At 63.4% G+C, this 16,844-nt stretch overlaps 1 protein-coding gene across 1 annotated transcript in view; it reads right to left on the bottom strand.

The window, feature by feature from the left end:
• CAMK2B (calcium/calmodulin dependent protein kinase II beta) overlaps positions 1-16,844 on the bottom strand; it is a 94,865-nt gene that overhangs the window by 20,058 nt on the left and 57,963 nt on the right. The window contains exons 4-12 of the mRNA XM_079931701.1: positions 15,720-15,774; positions 11,940-12,005; positions 6,134-6,206; positions 2,713-2,815; positions 2,541-2,624; positions 1,741-1,835; positions 1,459-1,581; positions 916-999; positions 117-159 (exon numbers count right to left, since the gene is read on the bottom strand). Of these exons, the coding sequence (XP_079787827.1) occupies positions 117-159; positions 916-999; positions 1,459-1,581; positions 1,741-1,835; positions 2,541-2,624; positions 2,713-2,815; positions 6,134-6,206; positions 11,940-12,005; positions 15,720-15,774 (726 nt within the window). The remainder of the gene's footprint in view (positions 1-116; positions 160-915; positions 1,000-1,458; positions 1,582-1,740; positions 1,836-2,540; positions 2,625-2,712; positions 2,816-6,133; positions 6,207-11,939; positions 12,006-15,719; positions 15,775-16,844) is intronic.

The raw sequence follows: 16,844 nt of genomic DNA, 5'->3' as shown, positions 1-16,844 counted from the left end.
CGGGCCAGCAGCAGAGGAGGGGACAGTGGGGTGAGGACACGGCAGGCAGCTGGTGGCGGGTCGTTCCCCAGCCTTCCCGCCGTAGGCCTGCTCCTCCTGGAGAAGGCTCTACTCACCTGAGAAATTCCGCGTGGCCAGCATGGTGGTGAGGATCGCGCCCTGGGGAGAGACACACGGCTGAGGCCAGGCGGAGACCCCCGCCCGCACCTCGAGTCACGGCCTCGCAGAGAGGCAGCTGCACCCAGACATGCCACCCACGTCCAGCATTAAAACAGGGACGCACCCCAGGTCCTAAACTGCCCACTGAGCCCAGCTCTTAAAGGCGTCAAGACCCCCCGGGGCTGCAGCTGGGGGTCTGCCTCTCCCCACGCCACCTCCTCTCCCTGACAGGCACGTGCACGCCAGCCGCCAGGCCTGGACACTCACTCTCAGCACAGAGCAGCCTGTCGGGAGGGCGGGCCTGGCTCCCAACGGCCTCCCTGCCCAGGGCCCTCCACCCTCCCTCCCGCCCTCCCCCTGCCCACGCAAGCAGCAGAGCTCAGCTGATCTCCTGACCAAACCTGCCCCAGGTCAGAAGCTTCTCAGCCTTCTCCCGCTCAGAAAGTATGACCGACCACAGGGCGCCTTTCCCCCCAGGGAGCCCCAGGAATGCCTCATGGGCGGCGTGGGCGGCTGAGGAGGGACCAGCTGTGCACCTGGGGGCCAGGCTCACGTCTGGGCACCTCTGGTGTTGTTGCCATGGGGGGGCTAGTCTGGGACGGCACTGACGAGCAGCCCATCCTAGGTGACTGGGACCCCCACAGGCCTGCCCAAGCCCCTCCAGCTGCTCCCAGGGCAGGGCCCTCGGCCCCTCTGGGTGGGTGAGCACGTGTGCCTGGCGTGGCACCCTGGCCCTCACTGGGGTCGGCATCTCACCTTGAGCTTCCGCCGGGCATTGAACTTTTTCAGGCACTCCACGGTCTCCTGCCTGTGCATCATGGAGGCCACAGTGGAGCGTTGCTGTGGGGAGGGGGGAGGGAGGAGGGGGTCACACGCTGCAAGGAGCCCTGAGGGGCATCAGCTCTGTCCCCAAGGCGGGGCTCTAAAGAGGGGGCTCGGAGCAAGGCTCAGGGCAGCAGCACCCCCAGGGCCCTTGTGCCAAGAGCTGCCGGCCGCCCACTGCAGCCAGAGGCCACCTGTCCCCGCTGCTTGCCTAACCCCCCAGCCCGTCACCCCTCATGGCCCGTCCGCCCCCCTACCTGTCCCTCACCCACCTCACTACTCTATCCCCTCACGCCCTGGACTGGGCCTCCTCTTCCCACAGAGCTCCTTAGTCTCCCAGGGACTAAGGTCTTTAAACCCACCAGCCTCAAAGCCACAGGCCACGCAGCCCCCGGGAAACCAGGGGACCCACCGGATGCGAGGAGAGCGCGCCAGGGTCAACGCGCCGGGGGGTGGTCCGAGGCTGGGGCGACTTACGCAGACCCATGGGTGCTTCAGCGCCTCGTGCGCCGTGATGCGCTTGGCAGGGTTGATGGTCAACATCTGGTTGATGAGGTTTTTGGCTTCAGGAGTGACCGTGTCCCACTCCGGGGATGGGAACTACGAAGGGAAGCCACGCACAAGGGAGCCTAAAGCCCCCTTCCCAGGCAGAAGACGGAATTCTCCGGGGGGGGCCTCATCTGGACACGGGCGGCGTCACCCCGCTCCCTGCCTCTGCCTCCCCCAGATGGGGAGGGTCGGGGGGGTCCCGGCACTCACGTCGTAGGCCCCGGCCTTGATCTGCTGGTACAGCTTGTGCTGGTCCTCGTCCCAGAAGGGTGGGTAGCCCACCAGCAAGATGTACAGGATCACCCCTGCGGGGAACCGCAAGCGCAGGGCCTCGCACTGCCGCCCTCACCGCCTGCGCCCAGCGGCTCAGCCCCAGCCCACAGAGCCCACAGCGCGGCCACAAGCCAGTGGGGCGCTGCTGCGTGGGGTCAGCTGTGTGACCCCCGGCGTGGGGGTCATATGCCCAGCTCTGCCGCCTGACAGCTAGGGGACCCTCAGCCAGTTTCTCAGCATCAGCTAGGGTGGGGGTCACTGCCCGAAGCCAGCAAGCCCCATGAGAACACTGGGACCCTCAAGGTCCAGTGGGACCCCCCCCCCCGGCCCCCGCAGCCAGCGTCAGCAAGTGTCACTGTTTGGAGACCCTGACGGCGGAATGGCATATACATCTCCTTCACCTCTGCTCTACCCTCAGCCTACTTCACAGGAGAGGCCCGAGGCCGGCCCCCTCCGCCGCGCAGAGGACAGGCCCCGCCAGGGTGGTGTGCACGGTCTCCAGCCCTCCAGCATCCATCCACCACCTGGGCTCCTGCCGCTCCTCCTCCAGACCGCTCTGCAGAGCGCGGGGCAGGTGCTGGGGCGGTGGGCTTCTCAGCAACCGCCAGGATCGCATTAGCGACTCCAGTCTGGGTGGAGAGGGCGCTCCTAGCGGGGGGTAGCCCTGTGAGTCAGCCCAGCGGCGGGTCCCTCACAGTGGCCCTGCGGCCCTACCCCGCCCCGCACACCAGCCTCACCGCACGCCCAGATGTCCACCGGCTTGCCGTACGCCTCCTTGCGCAGCACCTCTGGGGACAGGTAGCCTGGCGTGCCAGCGAACCCTAGCGGGAGGGGAAAGGGCCGTGTGAGGGGCCCCGGGGGCAGCTGACGCCCCCAGCCTGGCCCCCGGTCGGCCAGCCGGCTACTCACCAAACCAGGCCTGCTGGTCCCCCTGCACCTCGATAGCCAGGCCGAAGTCCGCCAGCTTCACTGCGGCCCCTTTGCACTTGCTGGCCAGGAGCAGGTTCTCGGGCTGCGGGGAAGGCGACCAGCCCGAGAGCGTGTGGTTTACACCCGGGGGTGTCACGGGAGGGAGGGGGACAAAATAGTGCTTTGCAGACAGGGGCACACAGGCCTGACCTGTCACCACGTGGGTGTCCCCCCAGCGCAGCTGACACCCTTGGCTTGGGCGTATCCCAGAGCTCTGGGCCCCGCCGGGCCTGCACCCCGCAGTCTGTCCCTGCCCCGCACCCCCGGGGGGCAGGGACAGGCGCCCCAGAGCTGAGGGAAGCTGGCTTTCAAAGCGCAAGCTTGTGAACTCAGGGCGCTGGGACCAAAAACTGAGCGCAGCCTACAGGCCCTGGCAGGCTGTGCAGGGGCCCGGGACGTCCACCGGCAGAGGGGCTTCCCTCCCTTCACCACGGCTGGCTGCACAGACAACTGCCTGCCGGAGCGCTCAGGTGCTGCTGGCAGGATGGCAGCCCTCAAAGGGCAAGAAGGAACAACCGAGGGCCCCGAGAGCCTGGCAGTGCAGGACGTCTGTCCACCAAGTCCCACCGGCCCCATGCTGGCCGGAGGGGGCCTGCCTCGACCGCAGGTGGGAAAGGTCCCATGCAGACCTCCCTGAGTCGGGCAGCAGCGCCCTTGCTCAAGCTGGAAGGACATTCATCCCTGTCCCACTGGAGCGCCAAGGCTGCTGCCCCCTGATTGGGGACACTTGGCCCCGAAGGCCCAAGGGGGTCCCTGTGCGCTGGGCCCTGTGTGCTGGGCCCCTCCCATCCCAGCCTATCCCACCAGCCTCACCACCTCCCAGCGGCCAGCGCTCAGAGCTCAAAGCCGCTGGACTTCCTCATGCCTCTCTGGGCCCTCGGCTCCCTCGCCAGGCCACCCTCCCGACGGGAAGGCCCGCTGAGACCACGCTGCCACTTTGGTGCTACCAAGAAAGACAAACACCACGAACCGAACTGAGTTAACCCCGCTTGTACACCTGGGGTGTTAGGACGACACACGTGGAAGAGATGAAGTATGCCAGTCCCACCCGGCAGAAACCAGTTCTTCCAGGCCCACACACAGCTGGCTGGACGAGGTGCTGTCCCTGCAGGTGATGTGCGCTGGGGACACTCAGCCCTGTCTGCCCAGCACGGCCTGGAGGCCTCTGAACATCTTTTTTTTTTTTTTTTTTTCGGATTATTGGTCTTTCTTGTTTTTAATACTCCCCTTTTCTTCCTTTTTTAAAGTTTATTTCTTAATGCATGTCCCATCAACTCTTTTGGCCACAGTGCACGCCATGTGGAACTTCCCCGACCAGGGATCGAACCCGCGCCCCCTGCATTAGAAGCACGGAATCTTAACCACTGGACCACCAGGGAAGCCCGCCTCTGAACACCTTGATTTTGCAAATGTGCGTGGGGCAAGGGGACCCCAACCTCTCCACACACCCCACATCAAGAAGTCTGAAATAAACACAACATTGTAAATCAACTATATTTCAATTTTTTAAAATTAAATTTAAAAAAGAAGTCTGAAATCGTAGGGGTCAGGGACTGCAGCTGGGGGCTTGACCTGACTTCTACAGCTCAGATACCCCCACCCTGAGGAAACAAACCAGCTCTCCTCCCCAGGAAGAAGGAGCTAAGTGAACTTGGTCCCTGGGAAGAGCTGGACAAGAAGGGTCGGGGCCGGGCGGGGCGAGAGGCAGGGGAGCCAGCTGGGTCCGAGCAGTGGTGCCCTGGCCCCGGGCTCCACCCTGGCTCCCTCGCAGCACCCTGGGATGGCATCAGCCCCCTCCACTCTCTCCACCCTCCACACCTTGGCTGAGAGGACACCCACCACAGCACCGCTTCTGGGGGGCTGTCTCAGTCATGATGGTGGAGGCCTCTCTAGAGGAGGAGGGGCAGTCTGCTCCCCCGACACCTGGCAGACTCCTGCCCCCTTTTCCTCTTTTCGGCAAGGATTCTGTTTGCCCCCAGGGCACACCTGGCCTGGGGGGAGCATCCATCTCCATTTGCCTGCTTTGGCCTCTAAGTTACTTATGCATCACGGGGTCCACAGTCAAGGGGGGATGCGCGCCCACTCCCCTGCGGCCCCTCCTCCCTGAGGCCCCCAATGAGGCCGATTCAGACAAGACACAGCGACAGAGGGGGACCCACAGGACAGGCAGACACGGCGGGCCTGGGTGGGCATGTGAAAGGACAGGGGACCACACGGCACATGCAGAGAGAGAGCGGGAACGTGAAGGGCACAGGAGAGGGTCCTGGGCCTGCTCCTGGCAGGACAACATTCCAAGAGCAGCCCCACAAAGATTAGCTCACAGACACACACCCCTCGGTGGCCCGAGGAAGGGCGTGACCCCGTTCAGCCCGAGCACGCATGGGAAAGTTGGTCTCAAACGCCACCAGCAGGTCTCTTAGCAGGGATGACAGGCCCAGGGGTCCCCCCACCCCCCAACAGAAGAAACTGACCCAAACCCAGACTTGAAGAAAGCTAAAATCAAAGAAAGGAGGAGAAATTGAGAGGAGGAGGAGGGCGGAGGGGGAGGGAGGGGGAAAGGAGGGAGGGAGGCAGGAGGATGGGGTGTAGTCCTCCTGAAGACCCTCCCACCGCACTGAGCCCTGTGGGTGACAAACCTTGCTTTAAATGCTCTATGGTCACTTTGCCCAGAGCTGAGCCAAGAGCTACTAGAAGAAAGGGCTGGAAGTTTGCAGAGACCATCCAGGCTGGTCCCTCAGCCCCTGCTCCCGAGGCATCAGCCCCACCTGCACGCACATCACCTGCCAGGTGTCCCACCTGCCAGGTCCGAATCTCAACCGGAGCCCAGAAAGCGAGACCCCGAGTGGACACGTGTTAATAGGCTGATTTTTGACAACTGTCCCCTCTCAGCCCCGGAGCCTAGAGGTGTTGGGAGGGACGTGTGCAAATACACGCATGTGTGCACACACACAGACACCACGCACACAGATGTGCACACATGCACATACTCTCTCACACGTGCAGGAACGCACATGCATGTGCACACACGTATACACACGTGTGCATGTGAGCACATATACACCTGTGCCCACACAGGCACACACACATACACGTGTGCACACAGACCCACATTCTCGCATGCACGTACCTTCACACACAAACACACATGCACACACACAGGTGCTCATACACGTGCTGATGCACACGCACACACACTCTCACATGCATGCACTTTCACACGCAGACACACACGCACGTGCACACGTCCCACACACACAGTGTCTCCTGGCGCTTGCACTGCCCCAGCCCAGAGCCTCCTGGTAAACGCAACATGCAGTTACAGACAACAAACACCTGGCACAGAGCGCGGTGGGGGACTCACCTTGAGGTCCCTGTGGACGACCCCCATTTGGTGGCAATGGAGAACCGCCTCCAGGATCTGCTGGATGCAGTGACTGAAGCAAACAGCAGGCGCGTTAGTGCGGGTGGCCCCCGAAGAGTGGGCGGGGGCGCAGGAGCAGGGTGCTGTGTGGCACTGGGGGGGGTCCCCAGCCTGGCAGGGGGCCGCGGGGAAGCAGGGAATCAAGGTGCGGCCTGCCACATGGGAGAGGAGACACTGGCCAGGAGGGGACCTCTGAGGAGCCTTCCTCACCCCCAAAGGTCAGCACAAGGCCCAGCCAGGCCCCCTGCGCCCCCCACCCTGCCTTCCCCTCGGGCCAGGCCCTTGGAAGTGCTGCTCAGAGGAGACACGCCTGGCCCCAGGGCCCTCCTCCCCAGGCTCATGCTGGCCAAGCCTGGACCTGAGCTGGGCGCCCTGCAGGAGGGAGGCCCGGCCTGAGCCCACACCCTGCAAGGCAGGCTGGAGATGGGGGAACCCGGGCAGGAAAGGGCAGAGGTGAGAGGGCGAGAGTGGGGTGCCGCAGTGTGGGGTGACGCCCTGGCCACTAGGGCCCCCCTCTGTTCTGGGGCAGCGCTAATGCTGCAGCCTCCAGTCACTCATGTGCTGGGGCAGGAGTCACTTCATTTGAATAAACTTGAACATCCACACTGGCTGCTGGCTGCCGTGCTAGACAGCTCAGCTCTTAGCAGCCCTGGGGTCCCGGATGCGCTCCTGGCGAAGAGGCAGCCTGGCACGGCCCAGGGCCCCAAGCCAGGGGCTTCCTTCCAGAGCCGGGAGAAGTCCCGAGCCCTCCAGGGTATTACTGGCTGGAGGGAGAGACCCAGCTCTCCTCAGGCGCCTCCAACACCGGTGCTTCAGCAACGTGCCCTGAACATCAGACCTAGATGCCCCCAGCCCCTGTGGCCTGAGCCTGCCTCCCCCAGGTGGCCCCAGGGGACTGGAAAGTTTCCAGCTGTCCCCAAAGCCAGGCACAGACCCTGGGCTCCCATAGCAGCCCTGCAGCGTTACCAGCCACGGGGGACAGGAGGGCCACAGGCTCCCTGGAGCTCACCCCCTGGGGTCTCAGCCACAGCCCCTCTGGGTGGGGACGAGGGATGCACAGGCAGACTCCCTCAGGACCCTTCCTGCCGTGGCTGGACCCTGTGGGGTAACTGAAGGTCAGCTGGAGGGGTGGGCTTCGTTTTCCTAACAGCAAACTCAGAGAAGGGACAGGGGACCAGGCCTCTTCCTCAAATACCTATGGCCACATCTGGAGCCCACCTGCTGCATAGAAAAGTAAACCTGAGTTCCCTGCTGCGGAAACCTAGACCTCAGAATCCTGATGATGGATTCCTGAGGTTTGCAGGGGTCAAGAGGAGCCGGGCCCAAACCTGTGGGCGACAGTCCCCCAGCACCCCCTGCCCTTAGGTGCCTCTAGGGGCTGGAAAGCCCATCCCCGCCCCACGCCCTGAGCTCTCCTGCCCGACCTGCTCCCAGTGCCTCCCTCCCCACTCCTGCCCCTCCCACAACGTCCTCATCTGCCAGGAACAATCCTTTGTGGTCCTCACGCCCATCCTTGCATCCCCAGCTCCACACCCAGCCACCACCAGCCCTCCCGTGACTGCAGACACGGGCTCAGCACCCCTCCTGTCGCCCAGGCTGACCCACTCAGGGGCTTCCCTCCTCATGGGCAGAGCTCAGCCATGAGGTCGGGGAAGCTCTTTTGAGGTCAGGACAGTCTGCTGGGTGGAGACAGAGGCCAGATAAAGGCCCAGCACTTGTAGCTGAGGCCACTGAGCCAGGGCCCTGGGCAGCGGACTCTGGCTTTCCCAGTCCCCGGGAATCTGCGGCTCCCTGGCAAACCCAGAGCCCTGGGGAGGCATGCTGGGGGCACCAATGCATCCTCCCGGAGCTCAGCCTCGAGTCCCTGGATCACCCACACGCTGCAGCACCCGACCCCATACAGGGCCTCGGGGACCCTGGGGCAGACTAGCCCCCGCCTGTGCCGCTGCAACCGGACCGTGGTTCTGCCCCGGGGGACACCCGTCCCAGCCGTGTGCCGTGTGCCCTGCCATCCCCGTGGTACCCCGCTCCTCCCACCAGCGCATCAGCAGCCCTCGCAGCCCACGGGCCGGCATCTCCTGGGCCCCTGGCCACTCCCCGAAAGCCCTGGAACGGTCCGGCCCCAAGCTCAGGCCTGCCGAGAGCCCTGCGAGTCTTCAGCTTCGGGTCGAGCCCCTCTTCTTCCTCCACCCTCGTGAGCTTGCCCCGCTCTCAACCCCAGGATGCTCTCTGCACTCTCCTCCGTGTCGAGCGAGCGTGAGGCACCCCCGTCGTCCACACTGCAGTCACGCGGTGGCCCTGCGCTCTGTGTGGGCGTCTGGGCAGCGTCCGTCTCTGCTCCGGACTGTGGCCTCCACGACCACAGGGACATGTCGGTTCTTTCCTCTCGATTGTGTCCTCAGGCCCAGCCTTGTAGGAACGTGTTCCCCAAACGTCGCTCGGACCCAGGGATCCATCGGCCGCAGCACCGATTGATACGTCGGCTCAGATGGGGGTGGGCTGTGCCCTGTGCCCTCCCCCGCGTCTCCTCTTGGGGATGCAGGGCCCCAAACCAGCGCCAGAGATGGGGTGACTGCTCCTGCTGAGCCAGCATGTCTCCCCGAGCATCACAGAACTCAGCCCGTTGGCTGAAATCCAGCCCTACAGCTCTGATGCAGCCCCTGTCCACCCAGCCCGCAGGCCCTGCTCAGGTCGCTTCGTGGCCGCCCTGATGGAGAGATGTGCTGGCTTAGCCCCCAGTACTCACAAATGAGCTGGCCAAGCAAACCACGTTCCCCAAGAGAAAACGGTGCAGGTCTGCTCACCCCCTCCCCACAGCCAGTGCGGCAACACTGCTCGCCTGTCTCCCGGGCCTACTCTTCACAGCATCTCTGGGACCGACGTGGCAGTGGCCTCTGCGGCCTGCAGGTGGACACCACCTGCCTGGAGAGCGGCCCATTCCAGCTAGTCCACCCTCCAGGGACCTCTGGGGGGCCGCTCCCGGGGCTCTCGTCACCCTGCTCTCGCCCTGGTCTCCCGGCTGAGACCACGGCCTTGGAGGACATGAGGCCGCCTGGCCAGTCATGAGGTCCTGCCTCCCTTCTGCCTGCCATTTACATCGTACCGTCTTCCTCGTGGGGCCTTTTTTCATATTCTGAACAACTCAGAAAGTCACTTTTGTGGTCAGAATTGTTCCCAAGCGGCATTCCAGACGCTGGCCGGTCCTGGACGTTATTCTCATGGTTCTGGGCTCTGCTGTCACCTCAGATGTGCCCCTCCCCCCTCCTCCCCTCCCCCCTCGCCCCCTCCCTGGGACAGCCAGCCTTCTCACGGGCCCCCATAAGCATCCCTCATGAGCCATATTGCTTTTCAGGGTTTTTAAAAGTGGGCTCTAAATATTTTGAACTTTTTGCTTTCCCAGGTTTGAAAAAGACCCCTCCTTTTCCCCACAAACTCCAAAATAAAGATCCCACTTCTTCCTCAGAGGAATCTCCAGCCTTCTCGCTTAGAAAAAGGTTCAGAAAAGCAACTCCTGCCCTGCTTCCTCTTCCTCTAGAGACGTGACACGTTGGAAATTCATCACTCGCTCAGCTTTGAGCAGCACGGCCCCGGGCAGGCCACCGGAAGGGTGGCTGACGCATTTGGCGGGGGCCAGGCCTGCACGCTGGCCGGGAAGGTGCCCACCACCACGGCTGGGCGTCTAGGGCTCCAGCCTCAGCAGAGCCCAGGCCCCTTTCACTGGGGGTCCTGGGGGAACACCCTCCCAGGGCGGGAGAAAGCGTTCACCCCATCTGCCACAGTTCCTGACGATGCCCGTGGGAGACCCACCCACGTGGGCATCCACGTCACTCTCAGGCCGTCCTGTCCGAAGGCTAAGCACCGACACAAAGGTCAAAAGCACACTTCCAGGGTCCAGGACTCCCGGGAAAAGGGGCAGCCTGAGGTGCGGGTTTAACGAGTGAGGCCAGCTGGAAGGGATCCCCGAGAGTGTCCCTCGCTCCCTCTCGCCCCCCTGGTAGCCTGGCTATGAGCAAGGTGGAGTCTGTGAGAGGAAACTAGGCATTTGTGGGTGGGGCCCCAAACGCCAGGAAAGCCTCCACAGGGGAGGCCCAGGCAGGAAGGTCAGGATGCCGGCCATCCGGGCAGGCAGGAGGGAGCCGCAGAATTGGGGAGCGGGGGCGGGGGCAGAGGCGGTCATCGGAGAAGACGAGGTTGGAGGCAGGTGAGAGTGGGCAAGGGAGGAGCTCCGAGGACACAGGTGTTGGAGGGACGGGGCATGCGTGGGGGACGTGGCAGGGGAGGGAGTGTGGCCGTCGGGCATATGGGGAAGAGGCGGGCACTGGGGGCTCTGCTGTGGGCCACGTCCCCCTCCAGCGAGACCACCAACCACAGAGCGCAGGAGGCTGCCAGGCCCTGGGCCGTGCCCAGCGGTGGGTGCTGAGAACCGAGGAGCCCTGGCAGGACGCTCCAGGCGGGGGTGGGACGAGGACGGTGAAGGCAAGCGCCCCCCGAGGCTCCCCGGTACCGCTGGAAGGCAGCCCTCCTGGCCCCAGCGCTGCCCTGGCTGCGGGCCCTGGGGCCCGACCTGGGGGCAGCCGCTGGGGACCTCCTCTCCTGTCCTGCCCTGACAGATGTCAGGACCCCGGGTCTGGGGCTCTGGCTCCACCCAGCAGGCAGGCACGCATACTTGGGACATTCTCGCCCAAGCATCCCAGAGCAGCAGGAGGTGCCTCTGTTCTACTTTTCTTGTAAGTAGGAAATAAAAATGGAGTCTTCCTGCTCTCGGAGGGAACGGGTCGCTCCCAGGCTGCTGTGCAAAATGAAAGCCCTTCCTCAAGGAGCCTCAGAAAAGCAGCCAGTGCCCTGACACCCCAGCTCACCCCGGCTCCAGCACCCCACGCCAGCGCCCGCCAGGCCCCCAGCCTCCTGCCGCCCAGCTCTGTGGGTGCCCGGGTGACACCAGGGACCCACTCACATATTCTCACGGGGACCCAGGCTGTCACCGACGGGCAAGGTTGCCTGGGGGTGCAGAAGCAAGTCACAAAAAGCTACTTGTTAAAATAACGTTCATTTTCTTGATTAGAAAAGGAATACATATTCGTTAAAGAAAAATTTTAAAATAGACGAAGAAGATTAAAAAATTTAAAAGCATCCGTAACTCCGCCGCCTAGAGAGGGCCACTGTCGGCCTCTTTTCTTTTTCTTTTAAACGCGTGTGTCCTTGGGAGCTGGGCGGGCCGGGCTGGGCAGGCCGGGATTGGTGGCCCGCAGCCATCTCCAAGCTGAGATGCGCTGTCAGGAGTGACACACCTGTCACGGCTCGGGGTGGCATCTGGCCCACAGCACGGGCCAGAGCAGGTCACGGGGGGCCTGCCCTTCTGGGGGGAAGGGCCCTGCTATCTCCCAGCAGCTGCACTGCAGATGGTATCTCTGAGAAGGTCGGTCCCCTTCGACCACCATGAGGGCTGACCAAGTCCAAGGGAAGGGCAGGAGGATGCCCACCGCCATGCTCTGTCTGCTCTCCCCCCACCAGCTACCCCAAGGAGAGCCCCTCTGTGGGCCAGTTCCCACCCACCCCAGGGGAGACGGGGCAGGCGTCCGCCAGGCGGGCCGCCTGACACTTCTGCCCAGTGGACCGTCGGCCTGGGCCATGTCAGGGAAAACGTTCACGAGAGCAGATGTGGGCCAGAGGGGCAGGAGCCAGGCTTAGAGAGGGAAGGCCGGGCAGGAGAAGAGGGGCCAGGATGGTGTGAGGGCTCTGCACCCACCTGGCGTCTGCCTCACTGTAGTACTCTCTCGCCACGATGTCCTCAAAGAGCTCCCCACCAGTGACCCTGTGGGAAAAGCACACAGAGGTCGCCCTGTCACCTCCATCGCCACCTGCTCGTCACCACCGCCGGCAGCACCGCCGTCTTCACCTCCACAGCCATCAGTCCCACCGTCCTCACCACCACCGCCTCCGCCCCTTCTCCAGCGTCACCCGGGACTGACAGCTTACCGAACGCTTACTCACATAGGGCGGTACTTCACATTTTAGCCTTCACGCCCCCTCCATGACACTGGCACTCTTAAGCTCAGAAAACTGAGTCTCGATGATCTCAGGGACTTTCCCAGAGTTTGCGCTCAGGCAGCCCCGGAGTCTGAGCCAGGCCTCTTCACTGTTACCCAGGCCCTGTGACTAATTCCGGTTCTCCCTTGTCAAACCCCCCGAGGCCAGGGATGCGGCCCACACACAGGGCACAGCGGCAGAAGAGACGGTGCCTGGAGCTGGCCTCGCTGGTGGGCGAGGGCACGACGTGTTCAAAGCCCCACTTCCAGAAGGAGAGTGGGACCTCTGTCCACACACTCTCTTGCCATGTGTCGCTTGCCAGAATGACTAGATCCCCTGGGCTGGGAAATGTGGGCGTGGACAGCAAGGTGAAAAGCAGGGCTGAGGGATGGATGCACGGGGAGCAGGGAGGAGCCACCCCTGGGTCCGCCCAAGCCCTTCACTCCACCGGGCAAGCCCTGAGTCCACCGGAAGTCTCCATCTAGGGCTTTTGTACCCCTGTGTGGTCCAGAGTCTCCCTCCTGTGTCCTGTGGGGACACCGAGGGACACTCCCTCCGCAGCCACACCCTCTCTCCACCTGCAGCTGCGCTGGCCTCATGCACTGTGATCTCTCCATTTGCATCTCAGTTCCCATTAGTTCTCGAAGTTGGGGCTTGGGTTGGCTCCATTTTGTGCCCAGCACTCAGCGACCACGGGCATGGGCCCTGCTGGACAGTGGCCCCGGCGTGGGTGGGCTCCCTCTTAGTGTTAGAGAAACACAAAAACGAGGATGCACTGGGTGTTGGCGTGCTCCCACTCGAGGCTAGATGCTGGCCCTCAGATCCTGTCAGGCTCCCAACGAGTCTGGGACTTGGGGGAGCTTTTAGGGTCCCCCTCTGCCACCCGCGGAGGTTCAGGCTCAGAGCAGGTGACCGCCCGAGGGAGCAGAGCCTCATGCGTCTGTGTGCACACGTGTGTGTGTGAAGCGGGAGGATGAGGTTCTACGTCCAGCCCAAGGGAGTGGGACTCACTGCCTCTCTCTCTGCACACACAGCTCACAGGTCAGGCTCTGCAGACCCTGAGTCCAAGCATAGGGCGGAGGTGGAAAGGCCACAGGTATTGCTCGGGGCTGTAGCAGGGGCACAGGGAGCCCCCGCAGGAGGCTCCACCTGGGGCCGGGGACAGGCCCTCTGGGTCCTCGCATCCACAGGAGGCTTCAGTCTGTGCCTCTGGGGCCTTGTGGTCCAGAGCTGTAGGTCAGGCAGTTGGCTGCAGGGGGCTGGCGTCTCGAGCTGGCCGGGAAGGGCCTGGTCTGGAGGCCAGTGTTCTCCCTTTCCTCAGGCTCCAGCCAGACAGCATGGCTAGTTCTGGGCTGCAGCCACAGCCCCTGGGAGAGCCCTCTCCTCTGTTCCCAGGCCTGGTCCCCAAAGCCGAGTGACATTCTGAGGCATGGGGAGTGGGGAAACCTGTCAATCTCCAAATCCACAGAGCCCCCAAACTGCCAAAGGGCCTGGGGCTTCCTGAAGGTGAGGCCAACCCAGGCCAGAAACGTCTCCCCAATTCTGGGGCTACAGAGTGGCAGAGGGGATGCAGAGTGGCACAGGAGGGCTGTGCGCAGGGTGGGGGGCATCTCCACGCCTCCAGTCCTACCCCTCCCTCAGCAGCCCCCCGCGCAGGCCTTCCCTGCCCCCCCAAACAGCTGCCTGAGGCCTAGGGCTGTCCTGGATGCTGCAGAGTGGGAGTTTCAACAGGCCTGGGGGCCACAGAGGTTTGGGGGGAGGATGTGCGAGGCCCAGGTCCCCCCTCCTCGTCACCCTCTCCAAAAACACCAGCCAGTTTCCTCTCTCCAGCCCTGCTCAGAGCCTCTCCCCACACCTGCCTGTTGTGTGGAGCAGCAGATTCAAGACCCTCTCACACACGTGCACGCACTCACATGCACGAGTGTGCACACACGTACACACACACGCACGCGCACACCATTCTCTCCCATCTTGTCCACTCCTGAATCACACATACCCACCCACCTGTCGGCCACCAGGGGCCCGTACATGGCCACCCTCCAGCCCGGGGGCCTCTGTATTTCCTGGAAAAGAGGCTGGTGGAACTGGGTGGGTCTGGGGGCCCACGGGGGTGACAGCAAGCTTGCCACCTCCACAGGGGCCAGGCGACAGACGTTTCAGGGCACAGCCTTCACCCAGCAGCGGCAGCTGTGTCACAGGTCGGCCCTGGTCACCCGGCTGGTGACTTGAAGTGGTGTCTTGTGGGACACAGGGGGACCGAGAGGTGGCCCAGCCCCTGCAGGCCTCTCCTGGCCAAAGGACCCCGCGTGGGCCAGGGGTTCAGGCCTCCACGCCCCCACGGCCGAGGCATCTGTCGTTTGAGAGAGATGGGAAGCTCTCCCATGGAGACACGCCCTGCCCCCATGGCCACAGACCCCAGGCTGGGCTTCGTGGAGGCCACACAGAGCCACCCCAAAGCTACAGCCCCTGCCCACCCCAGGGTCCCGAGCTGTGCTGACTCACGGACAGCTAAATATAGCAGCACTCAGCCGGAGCTGTCGGGAAGTGAGGGGATGAGATCACCGCTTCTAAATCCAGCAGGAAGTGAGAGGCAGCAGAGGCCCCAGACGCTCTCACTTAGCGCCACACACGCATGCATGCGTGCACACACATGCACAACATACCCATGTGTATCCACTCCCACAAGTCACATGTGTACGTGTACACACATGCATGCGCACACCCCATAAACCACATGCGCGTGTACACAGACACGCACATGTGGGTGCACATGCACACCCACAAGCCACATGTGTGTGCACACATGCACCCATGGACATGCACACACACATGTGCATGTCCACACCCCAACTCATACACATGTTCTCACACACACACATAAACCACACACGTGTTCGTGTAATCACACTCACATACGTGCACACACTGAAACACACGTGCACACTCATAAACACACACGCACACATGCACTCATAACACACAGGCACTCTTGTGCACACCCTTCCACAAATCACGTGCACATGTGTACACACGTACACGCCCCCACAAATCACACACACACGTGCCCATTCATCAACATACACAAATGCATCCACGCAATCATAAACCCAGAGGCACTCTTGCACACACATGCACACACGCAAATGCTCACGCCAGCCGGTGGGCCCCAGCCAGGGGAAGGAAGGGGAAGGAAGACCGAGGGCCCGTTCCTCCGGGGGTCCTCCCCTCCCTCCCTCCCCTCCGCCCCAGCCTCCAGGAGGCCCTTCTGTGTGGGGGAGGGGACCAGCCGGGCAGCCCCATCCCCCTGGGACTCCGTGCGCCAGCCAGCGCAAAGCCAACAGGCTAAGAGCAGAGCCGAGGGAGGCTGGCCCACGCGGCTGGGGGCGAGGCTACCCGGGAGGCGGAGGACTGCCCGCAGGGGCTGGGGAGACCAAGGGTCCCAGCCCGGCCCAATGCTGGGAGCAGATGAGAGCACAAGTCCCTAGGCTCCGGCACTTACAGATCGAAGACCAGGTAGTGGAAGCCTTCCTCAGAGATGCTGTCGTGGAGACGCACTGTGGGGATGGGAGAGGCCGTGAGCGTGGGAAGCAGCCCGGGGCCTACCCACGCCTCCCAGCCCGCCTCCGACCCGTCCAGTCCCATGGCCAGTAGCACAAGCGCTCCAAGGAGGAGGGCCGAGGCCTGGGGCTTCCCACAGCCCGGGCTGGGCAGGGCCCGGGGGATGCTGCAGGCAGAGCCCGAGGGGTGAGCGTGGGCCCTGCAGGCCGGCCGGCCCCAGGCCAGTATCCAAGGGCCTCAGGGGTGTGGTCTTGCCTTTCCTTTCCTCTGCCGGAGGGAGACCCTGACCCTTCTCAGCCCCCGCCGGGTCCCCTGCTCCCAGACGCAGCAGGGATAGGGCTAGCGGTGCAGGGACGAAGGCCCACACCACCAGGTCTGGAAAGGAGCCGTCCAGGGGCTTCATGGGAGAGGAGTGCGGAGGGCGCCATTGCCAGCCTCTCGGGCCAGGCTGAGGAGGCAGGGACCCCCGGGCGGAGGACCACCTGCCCAGGGCCCCGTGCGGCATCACTTCCAAAGGTCAGACCCTGAGCTCCCATTCCAGAAGCGGCATGGTCGGTAGGATGGTGCCAGGCCACGCACGCGCTCTCTGCTTTAGTGCGTTTTCTTCACTCCCTGAGCCTGGAACAAGGGCCCGGCCAGAGCCGTGCTGGTTAGGAGTTGATGAATGAATGAATGAGGGAATGAATGAATGAGTGAACAGCGAAGTGGATGTCAGCACAAGGAACACAAGCCCGGTGCCTCCTTTTCCTCGAGGTGAAGACGCGCCCGGCACTCAACAGCAGGTATTTCTAGGAACGGCTCATTTGGACACTGCCCCCCACGTGACGGATCCTGCCTCCTGTGTCAGGAGCCCGCAGTGTGCTCATCCCGAGAAGTTACACGTGCACAGAGAGGGTAAGTTACTGGCTGAGGGTCACACAGCTCACACAAGGCCAAAGCAGTAGTGTGGACGGGGGCTCGGAGCCCCCACCGAGCTGCTGCTCCGCCAGCCTCGGCCCGCTCCGCCCCTCAGCTCCTTAGGCCTCACTCCCCACCACCACGAGGGATGGGGCCACCAGCACCAAAA

Source organism: Stenella coeruleoalba (assembly GCF_951394435.1).
Source record: "Stenella coeruleoalba genome assembly, chromosome: 9".
Classification (NCBI taxonomy): domain Eukaryota; kingdom Metazoa; phylum Chordata; class Mammalia; order Artiodactyla; family Delphinidae; genus Stenella; species Stenella coeruleoalba.
Note: the sequence above shows the minus strand (reverse complement) of the source record. Positions and strands in the feature narration are given on the sequence as shown.